The sequence below is a fragment of the Impatiens glandulifera genome, chromosome 7, assembly GCF_907164915.1.
Source record: "Impatiens glandulifera chromosome 7, dImpGla2.1, whole genome shotgun sequence".
Lineage (NCBI taxonomy): Eukaryota > Viridiplantae > Streptophyta > Magnoliopsida > Ericales > Balsaminaceae > Impatiens > Impatiens glandulifera.
The window spans coordinates 334,382-352,127 of NC_061868.1; the positions used below are offsets into that span (position 1 = coordinate 334,382).

Genomic DNA, 17,746 nt, shown 5'->3' on the forward strand with positions numbered 1-17,746 from the left:
ATATTTGATAAAACTTTTGACTTCTAAAATTTCTCCTAAAAAAAAATATATTGAATCATCTTAGCAACAACTTGTATACATGCCTCTCAAAAAAACTATTCATATTTTGCCCACGCATAACTTCATTAACTAAAATATTAAAATACTCTTTATTTTTAATTATTATATATTAATATATCTTAAAAAAAAATAGGCCTAAGATATATTAAGATTATTTGTGTATATGGGAGAGTGTTTTCTATTTTTTTTCTTATTTAAAAATAGTGTCTTGTTTTTCTTTTTATATTCCAACCAAATTTTGAGCTTTGAACTACTTAATCTAGAACAAGACATTCAAAATACAGATTACTTATTATAATTTGTAAAATCAAAATTTTATTTTAAAATAGTAACATTTTCATTCTAGAATAATATTAATTGTATACTCTTAAAATCTATATATTATGTATAAAATTAATTACAAAAAATAATATTAATTTGACATTAAAAAAATGTCATAATTACAAAATCAGTTAGATGATTTTATTTAATTATTTAAATAAATAAATATTTTTAATTTATAAATATAAATTCACTTTATTTATATTGAATCGTGAATATTATTAAATAGGTAAAATTAAAAACATTTAACAAATAAAAAAACTAAAAATGTAATTTGAAATGAAGAAATAGAATCAAATATTATAAAATTATATACATTTTAATTTTATTGCAATTATAATAAAATTGGATTTTAAATCAACTTATACCAAAACATAATATTTAAAAAAAAAAAAACAATCCTCATAAAATAAAAATGCAATAACTAACACAAAGTTGGGCAATGAAACATATAAATCGAATACGCAAGTCTAAAGTCTTACAATATCTCTGAAATATTCTGTAGTTTTATTTTGAAATATTAGATTTAAAAAATCTACTTTAGAATATATATATATATATATATATATATATATATATATATATATATATATATATATATAACCCAATTTAGTAAAAATTAAACTTTCAAGACCATACAAATTTATGAGTTTTGTTTGAATAATATAGGAAAAAAATTGTTTTATTTTGTATATTATATTAATATTGAGTATTTAATTTATATTGTAAATAATTTTAACTATTTTCACAAATATTTTTTGTATTATGCTTATAATTCTTGAAATAGTAAAAAGAAAAAGAATTCAGAATTTGAAAATAACTAATTTAAGGTAATAAAATATTTGATTGAAAATTTGAAATAGAAGTATGAAATAATTGATATTTGATGGAATATTAAATTAGTTTGACACATCCATCAAACAAGCCCTAAAAATACTCTCCGTCCGATTATTTCTGGACCACTGTAAGATAAGTACACCGCATCGTACGTAATCCCAACCCCATAGAGATTTCAGAAGAAGAAGACTGCGTTCTTTCTTCTTCGATGAATCCTTATTACTGACGATTCGTATTTTCAACAGTTGCTTTTCATTTCTTCAAGATCGACTCCATGGATCCGAATCCAAACAACTTTCCAATTCTATCGTATGTGATGTCCAAAATCCCTAGTATTGGACCCCGACGCGGAGCCGATTCACCAGGATTCGACATTGAGATGCCGCAATCGTCTTTTGACAGTCCTTTGACTTCATCTTCTTCAAACGAGCCAGTATTTGATCTCACTGATCGGATGCCTCGTCTGACTGATCCCAAAATCATTGCCTCAATGCGATCTGCCGTCTCCGAGGTCGCTCAGTCCCGAGCAGTTGTCAGAACCTTAGGCCAACGTCCAGATCATGAAACAGTTGACACCGCGAAAGCAAAGCTAGCAGAGATCGAGGCATCGTTGTCAAAGCAACTGGAGGAGGTTGTTCTTTCGCCTCGTCCGAGCGATGTCGATAAGCTCGAGTGGCGTGCGCATCTCGAGGACAAGGAGAAGGAAAGCAGGGACGCGGCGGAGAAGGAAAGGCAGATGTATAGAGCGGTTATTGCTTTGGATGAATTGCATGCTTCCTATGAGAAGATGTTAAGTGAGTCTGAGAAGAAGCTGGAAAATATTTACGAGTCGGCTGTGGCCGGACGTGATTTTGATGAAGTAAATCTTGCTTCTGTTGAGGAGGAGGTGGTGGATGAGGTAAACGAGGAAGTTGTGAGCATTTTGCAGGATTCCTCAGGAATGGAAATACAGAGAATTGATCTATCTAATCGCCTGTTGCGGTTTCTACCTGAGGAGTTTGGGCGTTTTAGCCAATTGCTTGTTCTTAATCTGTCCTCGAATCAACTTCAGGTAATTGCTACCATACAGACCAGATTTATGGATCATTTTCAGCTTAATTTCAATGTTATCTTCTGTCCACTATATGATGTTAATATGTTATTGTGAATGTTACTTAATGTTTTTGATGATATGGTGCATCTATAAGATGGAAACTTCATTGCAGAGTATGCCTAGTGTCCATTATTGGCCTATAGACGATTTTTAGATGGAAATGTGAAGAATTGAGGTCAGAGATCAGGAGTTTGTAGAGAGCATGTAAATAAGTGATTCCATTCCTTGAAGCCCTTCTAAGAAACTTAGAACAATAATCTCAAAATGATTCTAAACAATACTTATTCTTTAGGTGTTGTTGCATTTGAACTATCGATTTTCGTATAATCATTTGAATTAGAAATGTTACTACCATCTAGAGTAGTAGGCGTGGTTGAAGTCTCATAATTTGTTTCCATTTTACGTCACAACTAAACAAAAGATTGGTTGGTAATACTTATTCTTTAGGTGTTGTTGCATTTGAACTATCAATTTTTGTAGAATCATTTGAATTTGAAACGTTACTACCATTAGAGTTGGCGCGTTTGAAGTCTCATAATTTGTTTCCATGATTGGTTGGTAATACTTCACAACCATATATGCTTCCACTTTCATAAATCTATAAGTTAGTATCCTCTTTCATGTGCAAATTATTAGTATATATATAAATGAGAACAATAGGCTTCCATAATTTTTTCTTTCTTTTTCATATGCCTGGAGATTTCAGTTGAAGAACATATGATGTATAAACCATAGCATTTCTGAATCTACATGAAGCAATCTCAAATTTTAGCATACAATTTATGAATGTGTTAGTTACTCCTTTAATTGTGAATATATTTCACTTGTGCTGAACAAGGTAGAATTAGGCGTATTGACGTCAAACCTATATGCCTTGTTGTGGAGAGTCATATAGTATTTGATTTCATAACCTTCAAATAACCCCACATCAAACACCCTCTAAGTGTATAAATATATAGTAAATTTTTATTTTTTAAACAATGGGTAGTTTGGTTGATGATTTAAACGATGAGTAGATTGTTTCCTTATGTACCTTTTTTTTCCTTAGATACTTCCTGATTCAATTGGAGGCCTTACAAATCTTGAGGAGCTTATTATCTCTTCAAATCTTCTAGAGACTCTTCCAGATTGCATTGGGCTACTTCTTAACTTAAAGGTTCTCAATGCTTCAAGCAATAAGTTAGTTTGTTTGCCAGACAGCATTTGTGGTTGCAGGTAAATTTTATTTTCATATTCGCAAAATTCCATTAATACAATCTTTAACATTAAAAAAACAAATGTTTCTTCGATTATCCCCAGGTCTTTGGTGGAGCTGGATGTTAGCTTCAACAGATTGACTTACTTGCCAACTAACATCGGCCACGAACTGGTGAATCTAGAAAGGCTTTCAATTCAACTAAACAAGATCCGAACACTTCCAACATCTGTAGGTGACATGAGGTCTTTGCGTATACTAGATGCTCATTTCAACGAGCTTCGTGGCCTTCCAAACACAATTGGGAAATTATTGAATCTCGAAATTCTGAATCTGAGCAGTAATTTTAATGATCTGACTGAACTCCCTGAGACAATAAGTTTGTTGACTAATTTGAAAGAAGTTGATCTGAGCAACAACCAAATCAACGCTCTTCCTGATTCATTTGGGCGTTTGGACAACATAACGAAGCTTAACTTGGAGGAAAACCCGCTAGTGGTCCCGCCGAAGGAAGTGGTTAGGGAAGGTGTGGAAGCGGTTATGGTGTTCATGGCTAAGAGATGGCTGGATAGATTAGTGGAGGAAGAGGAAAGGAGTATGATTGAAACGCGAGAGGAAGAAGTACAAACTGGTTTGCTGTCTCGTAGCTCATCTTGGTTGAAGACTTATGCTACGTCTCTATCGGGGAGATTTGTTGGTTATCTTGGAAATGTTGGTAAGTCGCCGATAGATCCTTCTCTCGATCAACAGCTATAAATGATGAGTTTGGATTCTTCGTTTTATTTATTTTATTTTTATTTTGAATATTTTCACAAGTTTGAAACTTTTTTAGTGTTTTGATAAGTGAGTTTTGGAAATGAAATATGAGCTTAGACTTTGGTTGATTATTGTTGATGTATATAAAAGTTATTACAATACTTTTTATGTCTTGCCTATTTGAGAACCACTTTTTTACAATACTTTTCATGTCTTGGTCTGGAAGGGAAATTGTCAATAAAAATTCACTTGGAAACACTTTGTAGGTATTTACATTTTGGATGTGGATTTAGATAAGATAACGTTTTAAAACTTAAAATTTAAGATGGTTCTCGTTGCTAAGACTGGACTTCAGGGAGGAGACCTTTTGATATCATAAGCCCGTCCCCTTTTATAATAAGGGAAAGAAAACGTTACTTTTTTGTCCCCTTTTATAATAAGGGAAAGAAAACGTTACTTTTTTGTGCGGATGTAACTAAGTGTCTGACTCTATTGGTCATAGTTTTCTGCGGTTGCGGTCATTACTAGTTTGCGCGGATTTTCATAAAAGAGGGACGAGTGGTAGGAACCTACAAATATAATAGTGCTGGCTGATTTACATCTATAGGGCCGCACTAACTAACCTTCTGAAAGTGTGAAAAAGAAAATGGAATAGTATTTGATAAAAATTACACATTTTAAATGAATATTTTGTTATTAATACTTTTATTGAGAATTTATCCAACTATAATAGTTTCTTAAAAAATATTATTATTAAATAACATAAAAATGAATTTTATATTTAAAAAATCATTTAAAAATGGTCCAAAGCTAAACAAAATAGTTGAAATTTTTTGACATAAAAAAGTAATTATTTTTCTAAGAAAAATTATGTATATTATCTTCTTAAAGTTATGTTTGTGCTAGGTTAAGTACATGACTTGCAATAAAAAAAGAAAAGAAATTGAATTGATAAGGTTATGTGTATGCCTAACATATTTTGCAACATAAATATATATTTGACAAGAAAGAAACAATAAAATATTTGGAGGGCATCTATAAAAAGCTCTCAAATCATTTAGAAAGAAATATAAAATAGAGTTGTTAATTGCCAAATCCCCCAATTATTCTCTTGTTAATTGGATGGATTCTTTGCAAATCATTGCAACCTATCCAAGAAGAAAATTAGTAATTTGAATAGAAATCTTGACTTAAGTTTCTTGAAACTCTGATTTTCCAAATTTGGTTTGAGTTTCCTTTGGCTTTGAAAAAATATACCAAAAAAAACAAAGCATTCCAAATCCTCAAGTAAATAAAGAAATTGCCTTAAGCTCTATGCCTCTATCAATCTTTGGCATGGCAATGGCAATGGCAATGGCATGACATTTACTACTTACATTATAAATGAAAAGAAATCCAAAAAGGAGAAAATATGAACTATCCCTTTTCCCCTGCTATATCAATCAATCTATCAGTTCACAAAAACCATGAACCAAATGTACAGGTATGTATACAATCTCATATAGTTTTCACAATTTGCAGCAAATCTAGCTACACATCATATAAAGTTTACAGCACAAAAAAAAGGAAGAAAAATATTCACCTGCAGTTAACGGGTCTAACTCGTACCAGAAAATGCCGACCAACCTTCAAGACATAACAACTGCACAACCATGAAATTTACCATATGATATGGCTAATTACTATTCTTTTCTCTACTTCCTAGAAAACATTGGCTTTAGGACATTAGATTAAATCTTTTCTCAGGGGGATTCCTCATACAATAACTAAAGGCCTTCTCACGCAACTCTGGAGTTAGTTCCTTGATGAGATTTTCAATTGCCAATTCATGCCTCTGTCTCAGCTCATCCAATTCCTTTTGCTGCTCAACAAACAGATTATCGAGTTTCTCTGCAACTATTTTTGCCTTTTTATTATCATCATCATCCTCTTCAGCAACTGATTCTTCTTCCTTAAGAGAAGAAGATTCTTCAATAGATAATTTTGAAAATCCTAATTGATCTGGAGAATTCTCATTGGCTAATTTGGGTGACAGTGACCAGTATTTTCTACCAGAGGGTAACCGTTCAAGTACCAAACTGCTGGGAGAAGAATCACTTTTAGATTCTAGGGACAAGCTCTCGGAAATTGTTGCGTCCCTATTATGTTCTATGGAAAGTTCGATGGGCTCCCAATCAGGTATGTGAGAACGAACTTCTGTGTCGATCATTTCTGCTATAGTTGTTACATCTTGATCGGTGAGGTCCAGCTCCTCAACCATCTCGCTGGCGACAGCTGTCGCTGTGTCGACTTCAATGTCGAAAGGGAAATGAATGTTCCGAAAATTACCTGTAATGGCAATATTTATGACAATCAGGTAAAGTAATGATAATGCGTGTACGCTAGACCGATTAAACTTTATTTTGCAATCCCTCTTTTTTAGAAACAAAATTCCGATTCAATGATAATTTAAATCCTCATTTTCAGATCTCGTGGAAATTCAATTCTAAAACTAGATATCCGCCAGCACACACTATTATTAGGTTTGAACAATAATTTCACTACAACTAGTATAAAACCTGTGGAATCTGCGATCCTCAGCTTCAGAAAAATTGTGTTTATATCCCTCCTTTGCCCCTGCACCATGAAGTCTCGACTTACTTCCTGATTGGAATCCTTTTCATCTGTCAATTTTATCCAGTAAGAAAGTTTAGAAATTTGTGGAACATAAAATTTATACAAAAAAAAATTATGTTTTACCAGTTCCACTAGGAGGATTAGATGGTAATGAATTAGTGGCATTTTCATTATCTTCATCAGACTGCAGAAAATGATCCATCAAAAGTTCTTTTGCAGGCAAACGGTCTGAGACTTTTGCAATACACTTCTCAATAAATGATCTCACTCCAAGATCCTTTATTTTTGCTAGTGATGCAGGCTTGATACCCTTTAAAACAAAAGATGCATAATTACTCAAAGTTACACCTTCACATCATGAAAGGAAGTAAATCTTTATCGCGCCAACTTAAAATGTACAACTTTGGAATCCATCAATTTAAAGGGATTTTTTTTCTTATTATTATTTTAAACTATTAGGGAACCTCCACTTCAATCAAGGTGTTTTCAAGCAGTAATAGAACCTCCACTTGAGTTGTTCAAGACTCTTACCTCTTAAGCTGAACTATCCTAGGTGGGTATCCCTTAAGTTAGAGGGAAAAGTTATGTTAGTAACTCTTTTGATTATTTTTGAAAAACTGAAAATTCCATTAACAGACCATAGTCAACAGGAAGGTCGAATCAACTATGATTGGAAATAAACCAAAAGAGTGTACAAGTAATGACACATGTTAAGATCAGCCAATACAATGAAATTAGTTAAGATCAGTCACTGTAATATGAAATAAGTCCACTTTCATTTTTGCCTAATAACATGATCCAGTTTTAAATTTATAATTATCATCAAACCCTCAGCAACAATAATCCATAAGAAGAGGATAAGCAAGTTAAGAACAGTGGATTAATTTGCTTTGACAACTCAATTGAATAGAGATATTTGAACAAAAGATCATTTCTATGGTGAGTATGATCAAATACTACTAGACCCAACTTATCTCAAAAACTGAACTTAGTACATGTACTCAGATCAAACATCGATGTTCCATTCATTTACAGCCAAACAGAATATAATTCAGAACATAGAAAAAAAAACAAGAAAAAAAGAGAATCAGGGTTCATACGCGGTTTGCTTTAGACTACCATTGTCTAGAAGCCCTCTTTATTTAAAAAAAAAAAAAGAGGTGCTTAATTACAAAACTTGTATTATAGGATCAATCATTTGCATCATACTGTTTTCCAAATTATAATTAATACACCTCTTCTTGTTTCTTCTTCGATTATAAAAACCCTTTATGTATCATTGTGATCCATAACTATGTTTTCTGCACTTACTTTAGACGAATAAATGATAAATTTTCTATTCCAAAACTTGTAATCTTTTTCATTAAAAAAAAAGAGAGTAATTATTCAATATATATGGAAAGAGTGAATTATTTGATGAATATCGTGTGGTGTCAACTAAAATGAGGTAAAACTCAAGGGTCAAACAAAAGATATAAGTGCATAGTAATATACGAAAATATTGTGTTATACAATTTTTTCATTTTTTCTTTTCTTTAAAAGGTAATAGGTTTTCTAAATAAGATCATCCCAACTAGGTATTCAAACATCAACCTTAAAAGAAGTGAAGCATATTATTAAAGTTTTAGGCAACTTCATGGCCCACACAAAATGGTTATTAGGTGTAATTTCTATTATATAGTTATGTGCATAAATCAATACGTGTGAATGTACATATGGATTATCCGCATAATGAAATGCCGATTCTCCTGGAATCTGTATGAAACAAAGTTCTTAATTTGATGCTATAAATGGCATTCTTATAAATGATGTCCATCACCATCTTTCAACTTTATTTTCAAGAGCCAATCAATGGTAATAAAAAGGCAAATAAAAAAATAGGTTAGCACAAGGTTAAACTTTGTACAAACTTAATATGGACTCATATATGCACCTGAAACTACAAAACATATTAAGAAACTTATTAAAAATAGTACAGAAAAGAGAAGAAAGGTATCGGTGTCTTACAGATGTCACTTTCTTGTAGATTTGAGCAGCATTATTACATTCAGCATATGGATACTCAAACGTAATCAGTTCAAGCAAGCACATCCCAAATGCATAGACATCTACAAGCTCATTATATTCCTCCTCGTAAAGTTCTGGTGCCATGAATTCGGGAGTACCTGATATATACAACAGATTCGTTGTTTTCATCCTCATTAGAGAGACTTGGCTGAGATTCAAGAGAAAGGGAAATGTTTTTTATTCCTTCTTTCCATGTACAAAGAAGGAAGATAAAAATAGTACCAATTACACTGTGAGCTGAACGTGCATGAAGAAGTATAGCAGCGAGTCCCAAGTCTCCAATTTTCACCTCACCTTGATTTCCATTGACAAAAATATTGTCACACTTAAGGTCACGATGAATGATGGGTGGATCATGACTATGAAGGTAGGAAAGGCCTTCTAATATTTGACGGGACCATTTCTTCAATGCTCTCAAATCTACCTGTTTATGCTTCGTTCGATATCTATGCAACACAATCAAAAAACTTATTGAACACGCATTATAAAAAAAGAAAAAAACAGTCAATCACAAAGAGAAACATACTGTCTCAATGTCCCGGAAGTGAATATCTCGGTGATGAAGTTGATAGTCTGATTCTTGGTGTCTACCCATGAGTTATAGAACTTCATTATATTCTTATGCTTAAGAGTCTTAAGTAAATGAACTTCAGAATACAATCGCTCCATGTCTACAGCGTTCTTCAATAGATCTGCAACCTTAACTTGATTCCAAGCTACTTCAATTCCTTCACATTCATCAAACCCTCTATACCTTTGTTCATAGCATGTAGGTCAAGTATATACAAATAACCATGAATGATTAATAGTATCTATCAGATTGCTATTAAAATTAAAACACAGAAAGAAAGAAAGGAAGAAAAAAGGATACACTTTCTTAAATGCACCCTTTCCTAGAACCTCCTTGTACTGCAGATTAGAGAAGGAATCAGAACAAAGAAGTCAGCATTCAGCATTGAGTTATGGAAATGAGCAGAAATACAAAATCGGTGTCAAGTGTAAACAGTAAGAGGGTAATGAATAATATGAGATAAGTAAGAAGTGATGATATAGGTTAAGTGGAGCACTGACCCGACCATAACGACCAGAAGGATCAATCTCGACGAATTCGACTTCGGAATCATCTTGTTCCAGTTGTTCGGAGGAGGAGGATTCCCCGGGCATTATTGTGTTTGAATGAAGCAAAAGGAAGGGGTTAATGAAAATAGATCAAGATTGTGGATTGGATTGAAGCAGGAAGGATCCTAGGGAGCAAGTCAGTTGAGGATCTTACACAATCACCAATAGTTATAGAGATTATAGTGAAGTGAATCGCATGTATGAGAGATTTTCGATAGAGAAACCGTGAAAGAGAGAGTTGAGAATGGCAGATAGATAGATAGATAGAGAGATAAGTTGCCGGAGGAGGAGTAGGAAGCGTGAAAACGGCACAGCAGATATGAGCTGACCTTGTCTGCTTGGCCTAGCTAGTTAGTTAGCTGCTGCTGATGCACACTCTTTTCCAACTTCTCGCTCTTTCTCCTTACTCCTTTTTCACTAGCTATATTTCAATTCGTGTGCCCGACCCGACCCGACCCGAATTCAATCATTATTAAGGATATGACCATTTGAATTCGCTCTCGAAAAGCGAACCGAATTGTTCAGTTTGGGGGCATTTTCCATCCTAACAGGGACGGTGTTTAGCATGGGACCGTTGAAAGCGTAAAGAATGCATTTAAGGGTTGTTCGCCTCTTTCATAGAAGGAAGTGGCACACCAAGGAGTGGAAATGGTATTTGTGTTCTCCGCTATGATTCTACCTATATACTATAAATTTAATTAAATATATAAAATTATTAATATATTTATTTATTCATTATATTTTATAAGAGTTTAATTTTATTTATTTTTAATAATATAAAATTTTAATATATTATAATATATATTACATTAAAAAACTCGTTAATATAATTTTTATTTTGTATATAATTTATTTTTTAAATATTTTATAAACGGTGTCTCGCGGGAAATCTCCGAAACCGAACGGGGCAAGAATTGTATTAAAAAATTTCCGAAATAAGAACATAGCGGAAATGATAAATGCATTCTCAGCTCCAAGCCGCCCCATTATCATTCCTAGATTCAACACAAAATTATAATATAAATTTTCGGGTAGATTAATTCGGTGGTGATAAGAATGATTTTTAAATTATACAGGATATAAGTCGTATAAAAGTATAAATTATAACGATGTATAAATTGTGTAGAGTAATATAAGTTAATGTTTGTATGAAATATAAGAAATTGTAAAATTTTGTGTTCGATATATAATAGAAAAATATAGTATAAGCTGTATAAATATGAATTTAAAATTATTATAATTATAAATTAGTGTAATGTTATTATTTAATAATTAATATAATTTTAATTAAATTATAAAAAATAATTATAATATAAATTAATAAATTATATTTATTTAATTTGAATATTATTAATAATTGTAATAAAATAAATTTAAAATAAAAATAATATAAAAATAAACAATATTATTTATAATAAGTAAATATATAAAATAATAATTAATAAAATTACTGTTATAAAAATAAATAAATAATTTTTTAATTAAAATATTAAATTATTAAAAAAATATTAAAAATAATTATATATAATAATATTAAAATTAAATAAAATATATTTAATATATTATATATAATATTAATAAAGAGTATAATAATAAATTAAAAATTAAATTATATAAGAAAAGTATTATACATATAAGGATTAATTACAATTTTATATTAAATATAAAGTAAAATCTTAACCAATACCATAATAAAATATTATTTTTATAGATTATATTATACGTGTTACAGTGTATTAGATATTGAATAATTTTTATAATGATTTGAATAATAATATAAGTTCAATAATTAATTAAACTAATTAAAATAAAAAATAATAATAATTTTAAACCAATTTTTTTAAGTAAAAATGAAATTTATATTCATAATCTTAATAGTAATTAATATATTTTGAGTTTGAATAAATTTTGTCCAATTATTTAAAAATAAACTATATATTTTACCTTGCATATACTGGTGAGACATAATTAATATAATACATTCATCAATTCTATTATCAATAAATAAGATAAGATGAAGCAATTAGAAAAACATGTTATAGCACAAAAGAGACTTTTGATCAATTTGAGAAAGAAAATCATCATATACATTCTATGATCTCCTTCAAATTTCCCAAAACAAAAAATTACATTAAAGATTTTCAGAATTTTAATATATTTTTTTTTTCAAATTTGAGTGTTGAATAATATTCAAACTCAATAGATCATAATTAAAGATATTAAAATATTAAATTTACTCTTAAAATTTAGAATAGGAGTACAATTTATATAAAATTTTAAACTAAATAATTTTTCACCGTTATAAATTTACGATAATAAAATTTTACGATTTTATAAATTTATAAATAATTTTAATTTTATGATTTACAAAAAAAATTATATTTATAAATAAAAAGTTATTGTTTTTTCCAATAAATGAATTAATATAATTTATTTATCATTTTTTAATTCTATACTTAATTATATATTTTTGTTTAAAATGACCAATATATAAATAATAATAATATATATTTAATATTTTTGTAAAATAAACTCTTACAATTTTAATAAATTTCAAATAAATTCTCGATTTTACGAATAACCATAATCGATTTTAGGTAAATTAAAATTTTGATTTTTAAGAATGTAAATCGATTATAGGTAAATTTTCAATTTTAGTGACTATCAATTTTGTAAATAAATTCTTCATATTTTAAATATGTGATAAATAATAAATAGTTATCAAAGTAATGTTTAACTTTACAGTAAAGACAGCTCAAAGTTAAAATAGAAAGAGGAGGTTGAGATCCATTCAATGAACCGCTCCTCAAATAAGACTATTTCTATGCCCAGTTATCGTGATCCATAGTCAGAGTTCTTAAAGTTTCTTTTGAATATATTCGAAAATGCAATTTTAATTTTAAGAATGATGGTTTGAAATCTATATATATATTTATTGCCTGGTTATAATAGTAAGATCCCCAAAACAAGGATTTGCCTCTTTTTTATTATAGCAGTACAAAGGTAAAGAAACTAAATGTAACCTATACTATTATCTAAACTAACAAACTGTAATTATTTATTTTTGCTACAATTAAACAAAGCTTCATATTTCGACAAATCTTGTCCGTGAAACCAGAATAGTGATGCAAGTTGTAAAGCTTGAATCACATGAATCATCAAAATCCATAACATAGAGTAATATCTTATTATCATTAACATGTTCAAACATATAACCAGAATAACAAGCTATCAAAACATCGAACCAAATTCAAATTGTGTGAAGAAAACAACTGCCACAAATAGGTTTTTCTCATCATCATCATCATCTTCCACTTGTTATGATGGATATGATCATTAGTGCTTCTTCAGTGCATTCATTTTTTCCCTCAGATAGTAAAGCTTGGCCCTCCTCACTTTCTTCTTGTCCAATATCTTTATCTCCTTTATATTAGGTGAATACCTGTAATGGGTGGGTTATATTAGTGTTAAAGTGGGAACAACTATTTACCCATTTTATAGTGCTAATAATAATAATAGAAAAAACTATGATCAATTGACTACAATGCAAAAATTTATTGGTTGTTTATGAACTAGGTCTAGATCCTGATATATAAACAAAAATTACAAGTATGGCCTTAACTCCACGGGGATCTTAATGCTATTCAACATTAATATGTCAAGCATTCAGTTATATATTACAATCAGATAACAAGATTGGGGATTCTATATTTATATTCATCCCAAAAGAATACATAAGGAAAAAAATTTAGGCTAATATAGTTATAAGCCAGACCTTTTACATATCACATCACCCACCGATGAGAGATATGAAACCCACTAGAGTCTTGCCTAAAAGGCCAAAAGTCTAGGGTACGATTCTCACTAAGAATGCCTTAAGTTGAAATGAGGGAACATGACTGTGGTGGTCATGCTAGCTTCCTAAATTAAGAAAACATGAGGGATATGACAATCTCCCAAACTTTCTAAACCAATTTCCTCAACATAGTCACTAAGGTGGTAATTACCATATAATTGATCTATTTACTAATGCCTCGTTCGGATTTGAGTTATTTAAATAACCTTGTTTGGTTTGGGATTATGAAAAATTGAATTATTGGATGAAAATACTTAAAGAGTATTAATATGTAATAAAAATAACATTTTTTACAAAAAAATAATTTAGGCATTTTGTTTGATAAATAGATTGATGAAGAGATGGGTGAAAGGATGGTAGGTTATTTAAGTAACCCTTACCGAACAAGGCCTAAGGGTTTATCTAGTATTCAAAGTTTCATATACAATGTTTGGCCACAAACTATTACAACACCCTTTTAGAATTTTTCATTTGATTCCAAATCGGAACAAATTACAGTTTAAATTTGACATCGGATAATAGAATCTCAATCGGGATTTAAAATTTCACTATCAGTTTTGTTTAAGATAGGGGAGTGGAAAGTGATGCAATTTTGAAGGTTATGAAACCAAGCTGATGTGCATCAAACTAAATGATTTCAAGCCTAGAACCATCAAGAATAGACTTCTTAAGTACATAAATTTGTGCAGTAGATATGGATAAAGGTAAAGAATGAGGTAAAACATATTGATTTATACTCACAATGGAAACAGAGACTCAACCCCAACTCCAGCAACGAGTCTCCTCACTCTAAATGTACTATTAAGGCCAGCATTACGCCTTGCTATCACGATGCCTTTAACTATCGAGACACGCCTTTTGTTCTCAGGAACTTCCTGTTGATGCAGCAATATTTACGCGATTAATCAAAATAAGAAATTGAATGAAGAGCAAAACATTTTCGAAACTTCATTAAAAACTAGTTACATTTATTATACCACTTTCATCTGAATGATGTAACCCGGCTTTATATCTGGTATTTCTCTTTGATTTCTGACCTGCTCAACCGCTTCCCTATCAAGAATCTGCAAAATCATTTCCATTTACATAACCTAATTCTTCATGTTTTCGCATTAGACAAGTAAAACGAAGGAGATAAGTATTCGATAGATGCCTGCATTATATTCCTTGCCATCTTATCAGGCCTCTTGAATTTGATCCGAGGAGGCACGCTGTCTAAAGAAACAGTATTATCTTCAGCCAGAGGTGCGGCTGGCTTGTCAGCTCCAGTACTGAAGCACCTAATTGGTAATGTTTCTGCATGAAGAAACCCTGGATTCTTGTATAGCATTGCAAGTGGATGCGTGATAACATTGTTAGAAGTTTCAAACAAGGTTCTATCGCTGCAGGACCTTGTCTGCCAAAGAATAAAGATCAATAACAACATTTGCAACCTGCCTGTGAATAAGAAATGAAAGAGAACTGTAGAAAGTTGAAACCTGGAATAAACGTAGGAATGCAAGTGAAGACGGAAACAGTAACTCCGAACGATCAGGGTTTGCTGTGAAATTGAGTCCACCAAGAACAGCACGTTTGATTGGAGAAGAATCGACAGCAATGGAGGAGCAGCTGCTGCTGCTGCTGCTGGTAAGGAGACGCCTGGTAGCCAGATGAAATCCTTTAGAAAACGAGTGCATTTCTTCGGAACAAAATCTGCGAGAATAATAATAAGAATAAGACCTAAAATGTGCAAAAGGGAAAGAAAGAGCCTCTAATCGAAAGAAAAATAGGTCAAATTACATACAAATTAGGCTTGGGATATCTGTCTGTCTGAAACGGTGGTGGCTAGTAGAGAATTCGTTCTCGGGACTGAAGAGTGGAGGAGAAAGAGTGTGGGCCTTTGGTAGTAGTGAGGCTGAGAAGAAAGTATTATTGGGCTGAGATGGGCTGGACTGGGCTAACAACACCTCAACTCATAACTATTTTTTTAGTCTAATAAATTTTGCGAAAATTATAACTAAATGGTTGGTGAAAAACTCATACCAAAACCAAACAATACAAGTTATTTATGATAAAACTCAAACATTATTATTAAAGAATAGTAGTCAGTCCTGAAGTTTGGTGCATATGCGAAAACAAAAATTCTTACTTTTATTTAACTTCTTTGTTATATTAAAAATATATAATAGTTTTTATAATTATATTAACAAGAAGATGTAATAAGTGTAGTTGGTTAAATGTTTTAACATCAAATACGATTTTAGGTGGCTTTGGAGAGGAGGGACTTTAGTTTGACATCTCTGTTGATTCGTTGTTAGGTCTTTTTCAAATATATATATATATATATATATGAGTAAATGAATATTTGGGTCGGATCGTGGGTTAACCGACCCATAAACTTAAAACGGTTAAAAATAAAATTAAAAATGTTATATGTATGTTTTGAACTTACAACCTAACAAAACTGTTAGAATATATTGTGTGGCTCAGTCCATCTAAAGGTTTCAGCCCATCTACAAGTTGCCATAACTTGGGCGAACATAAATCATATATATATATATATATATATATTATAAATATATATTATTATCATTTAATACAATTTCTTTTGATTTCTAACATGATATCAGAGCCGCTATCGTCAGATTTTGATTTCATTTGCCGAAATCCAGTTTAGCTTCGATCATCGACGCAACAGTGCAGTTAGATTTTGATTTCGAATATTCTTTTATTTCCATATCTGATTTGGTTTTCTGAATTAGCTAATGCTTTTTGATTCACTGAACAGTCTAAGTTCTTTATTGAACATTTTGATATATTTTGCTGGGCATTGGTATTTTTTCTTGTTTTCGATTTTTCCTTTATGTCTCTTAATATGGATCGTATGGAGGCATCTGGTATTACTGTTATGTTATTAGGAGACAACTATGATTTGTGGTTCGAATATATGAAGAGTTTTTGGTAAGGAGTGACATCATGAAGTACAGAAGATGACATTTGGTTAATTTGTATAGACAGTAGTAAGTGCAGCTTCCCCCAAAAACCTATCTGGACATGAAGCATAAAGAAGCATGAAACGAATAATATTTAGAATGTGTCTATGTTTACGTTCAACCCTACCATTTTGTTGTGAGGTGTAAGGACATTAGCGCTGAATAACAGTACCCTAGTTAGAAAGAAAACTGAGAAAGGTATAATCATTGTATTCTAGAGCATTATCGGTACAAAGTGTTTTAATAGGGCATGAGAATTGTGTTTGAATCATTTTCGCAAAAATTGAATAAGTAAAGGCAAGTTCAGAACGATTTTTCAAAAAATAAATCCAAGTAAACATGAATAATCATCAACAAATATCACAAAATATTGATAACCATGAAATGTACCAATAGGGAAGGATGCCCAAATATCTGAGTGAACTAGCGAAAAAGGTTTATCAGCAAGAATGATTATTCAAAAAAGAAAGTGCTAGTTGTTTTCCAAGCTTACAATGCACACAATCAAATGACTCAAATTTAATATGACCCAAAACCTTTAACAACAAGAGACCAAAGTTTATTTAATGAAGCATGTCCAAGTTTAAGATGTCAATGATAAATAGAGGAAGGAGAAACGACAACAAAAATTGAAGGAAAATGTTGAAGGGAAGAAAGCTCAAACAGGCAACCCGTCTTGCATCCCGTCCCAAGAATCCGACTTGTCTGTGAATCCTAAACCTGTACACTAGAAGATTTAAAGTAACGGTAAGTCCCTGCTCAATCAACTGACCAACATAAACAAGGTTTAATGTTAAACGGGGAATGTAGTAGATATTTTGGAGAGATGATGAAGTGGCAAGACTAGTATGTGT

General features: G+C 31.1%; 3 protein-coding genes across 3 annotated transcripts; 1 reads left to right on the top strand and 2 right to left on the bottom strand.

Moving 5' to 3' along the window:
* The first annotated feature begins 1,433 nt into the window (after positions 1 to 1,433).
* LOC124945392 (plant intracellular Ras-group-related LRR protein 1-like) lies at positions 1,434 to 4,393 on the top strand. The gene is made up of 3 exons (XM_047485818.1): positions 1,434 to 2,269; positions 3,360 to 3,526; positions 3,611 to 4,393. The coding sequence occupies exons 1-3, from the start codon at positions 1,493 to 1,495 to the stop codon at positions 4,260 to 4,262; spliced, it is 1,596 nt and encodes a 531-aa protein (XP_047341774.1). The 5' UTR covers positions 1,434 to 1,492; the 3' UTR covers positions 4,263 to 4,393.
* Positions 4,394 to 5,672: 1,279 nt separating this feature from the next.
* On the bottom strand, positions 5,673 to 10,411 carry LOC124945509 (probable serine/threonine-protein kinase WNK3). Its single transcript, XM_047485955.1, has 8 exons — positions 10,017 to 10,411; positions 9,817 to 9,854; positions 9,472 to 9,699; positions 9,168 to 9,391; positions 8,886 to 9,043; positions 7,002 to 7,188; positions 6,821 to 6,925; positions 5,673 to 6,590 (listed from the first exon to the last, which is right to left on the bottom strand). Exons 1-8 carry the CDS (start codon positions 10,107 to 10,109, stop codon positions 5,980 to 5,982), a joined length of 1,644 nt encoding a protein of 547 aa, XP_047341911.1. The 5' UTR covers positions 10,110 to 10,411; the 3' UTR covers positions 5,673 to 5,979.
* A 2,776-nt stretch (positions 10,412 to 13,187) lies between these two features.
* LOC124945655 (50S ribosomal protein L19, chloroplastic-like) lies at positions 13,188 to 15,812 on the bottom strand. Its single transcript, XM_047486123.1, has 6 exons — positions 15,704 to 15,812; positions 15,399 to 15,612; positions 15,074 to 15,316; positions 14,898 to 14,984; positions 14,662 to 14,795; positions 13,188 to 13,506 (listed from the first exon to the last, which is right to left on the bottom strand). The coding sequence occupies exons 2-6, from the start codon at positions 15,594 to 15,596 to the stop codon at positions 13,401 to 13,403; spliced, it is 768 nt and encodes a 255-aa protein (XP_047342079.1). The 5' UTR covers positions 15,597 to 15,612; positions 15,704 to 15,812; the 3' UTR covers positions 13,188 to 13,400.
* Between the last annotated feature and the right edge of the window lie 1,934 nt (positions 15,813 to 17,746).

Bases quoted from the DNA above. Each gene is read 5' to 3' on its own strand.
- LOC124945509 (XM_047485955.1), bottom strand. From the start codon at position 10,109: ATGCCCGGGGAATCCTCCTCCTCCGAACAACTGGAACAAGATGATTCC. The intron at 6,926-7,001 runs GTAAAACATAAT...TAAAATTGACAG, and splicing joins TAATCCTCCTAGTGGAACTG to ATGAAAAGGATTCCAATCAG. The intron at 6,591-6,820 runs GTTTTATACTAG...TTGCCATTACAG, and splicing joins GAGGATCGCAGATTCCACAG to GTAATTTTCGGAACATTCAT.
- LOC124945392 (XM_047485818.1), top strand. From the start codon at position 1,493: ATGGATCCGAATCCAAACAACTTTCCAATTCTATCGTATGTGATGTCC. The intron at 2,270-3,359 runs GTAATTGCTACC...TTTTTTCCTTAG, and splicing joins TGTCCTCGAATCAACTTCAG to ATACTTCCTGATTCAATTGG. The intron at 3,527-3,610 runs GTAAATTTTATT...GATTATCCCCAG, and splicing joins GACAGCATTTGTGGTTGCAG to GTCTTTGGTGGAGCTGGATG.
- LOC124945655 (XM_047486123.1), bottom strand. From the start codon at position 15,596: ATGCACTCGTTTTCTAAAGGATTTCATCTGGCTACCAGGCGTCTCCTT. The intron at 15,317-15,398 runs GTTTCAACTTTC...ATTCTTTGGCAG, and splicing joins CATTCCTACGTTTATTCCAG to ACAAGGTCCTGCAGCGATAG. The intron at 13,507-14,661 runs GTGAGTATAAAT...CACCCATTACAG, and splicing joins GTTGAGTCTCTGTTTCCATT to GTATTCACCTAATATAAAGG.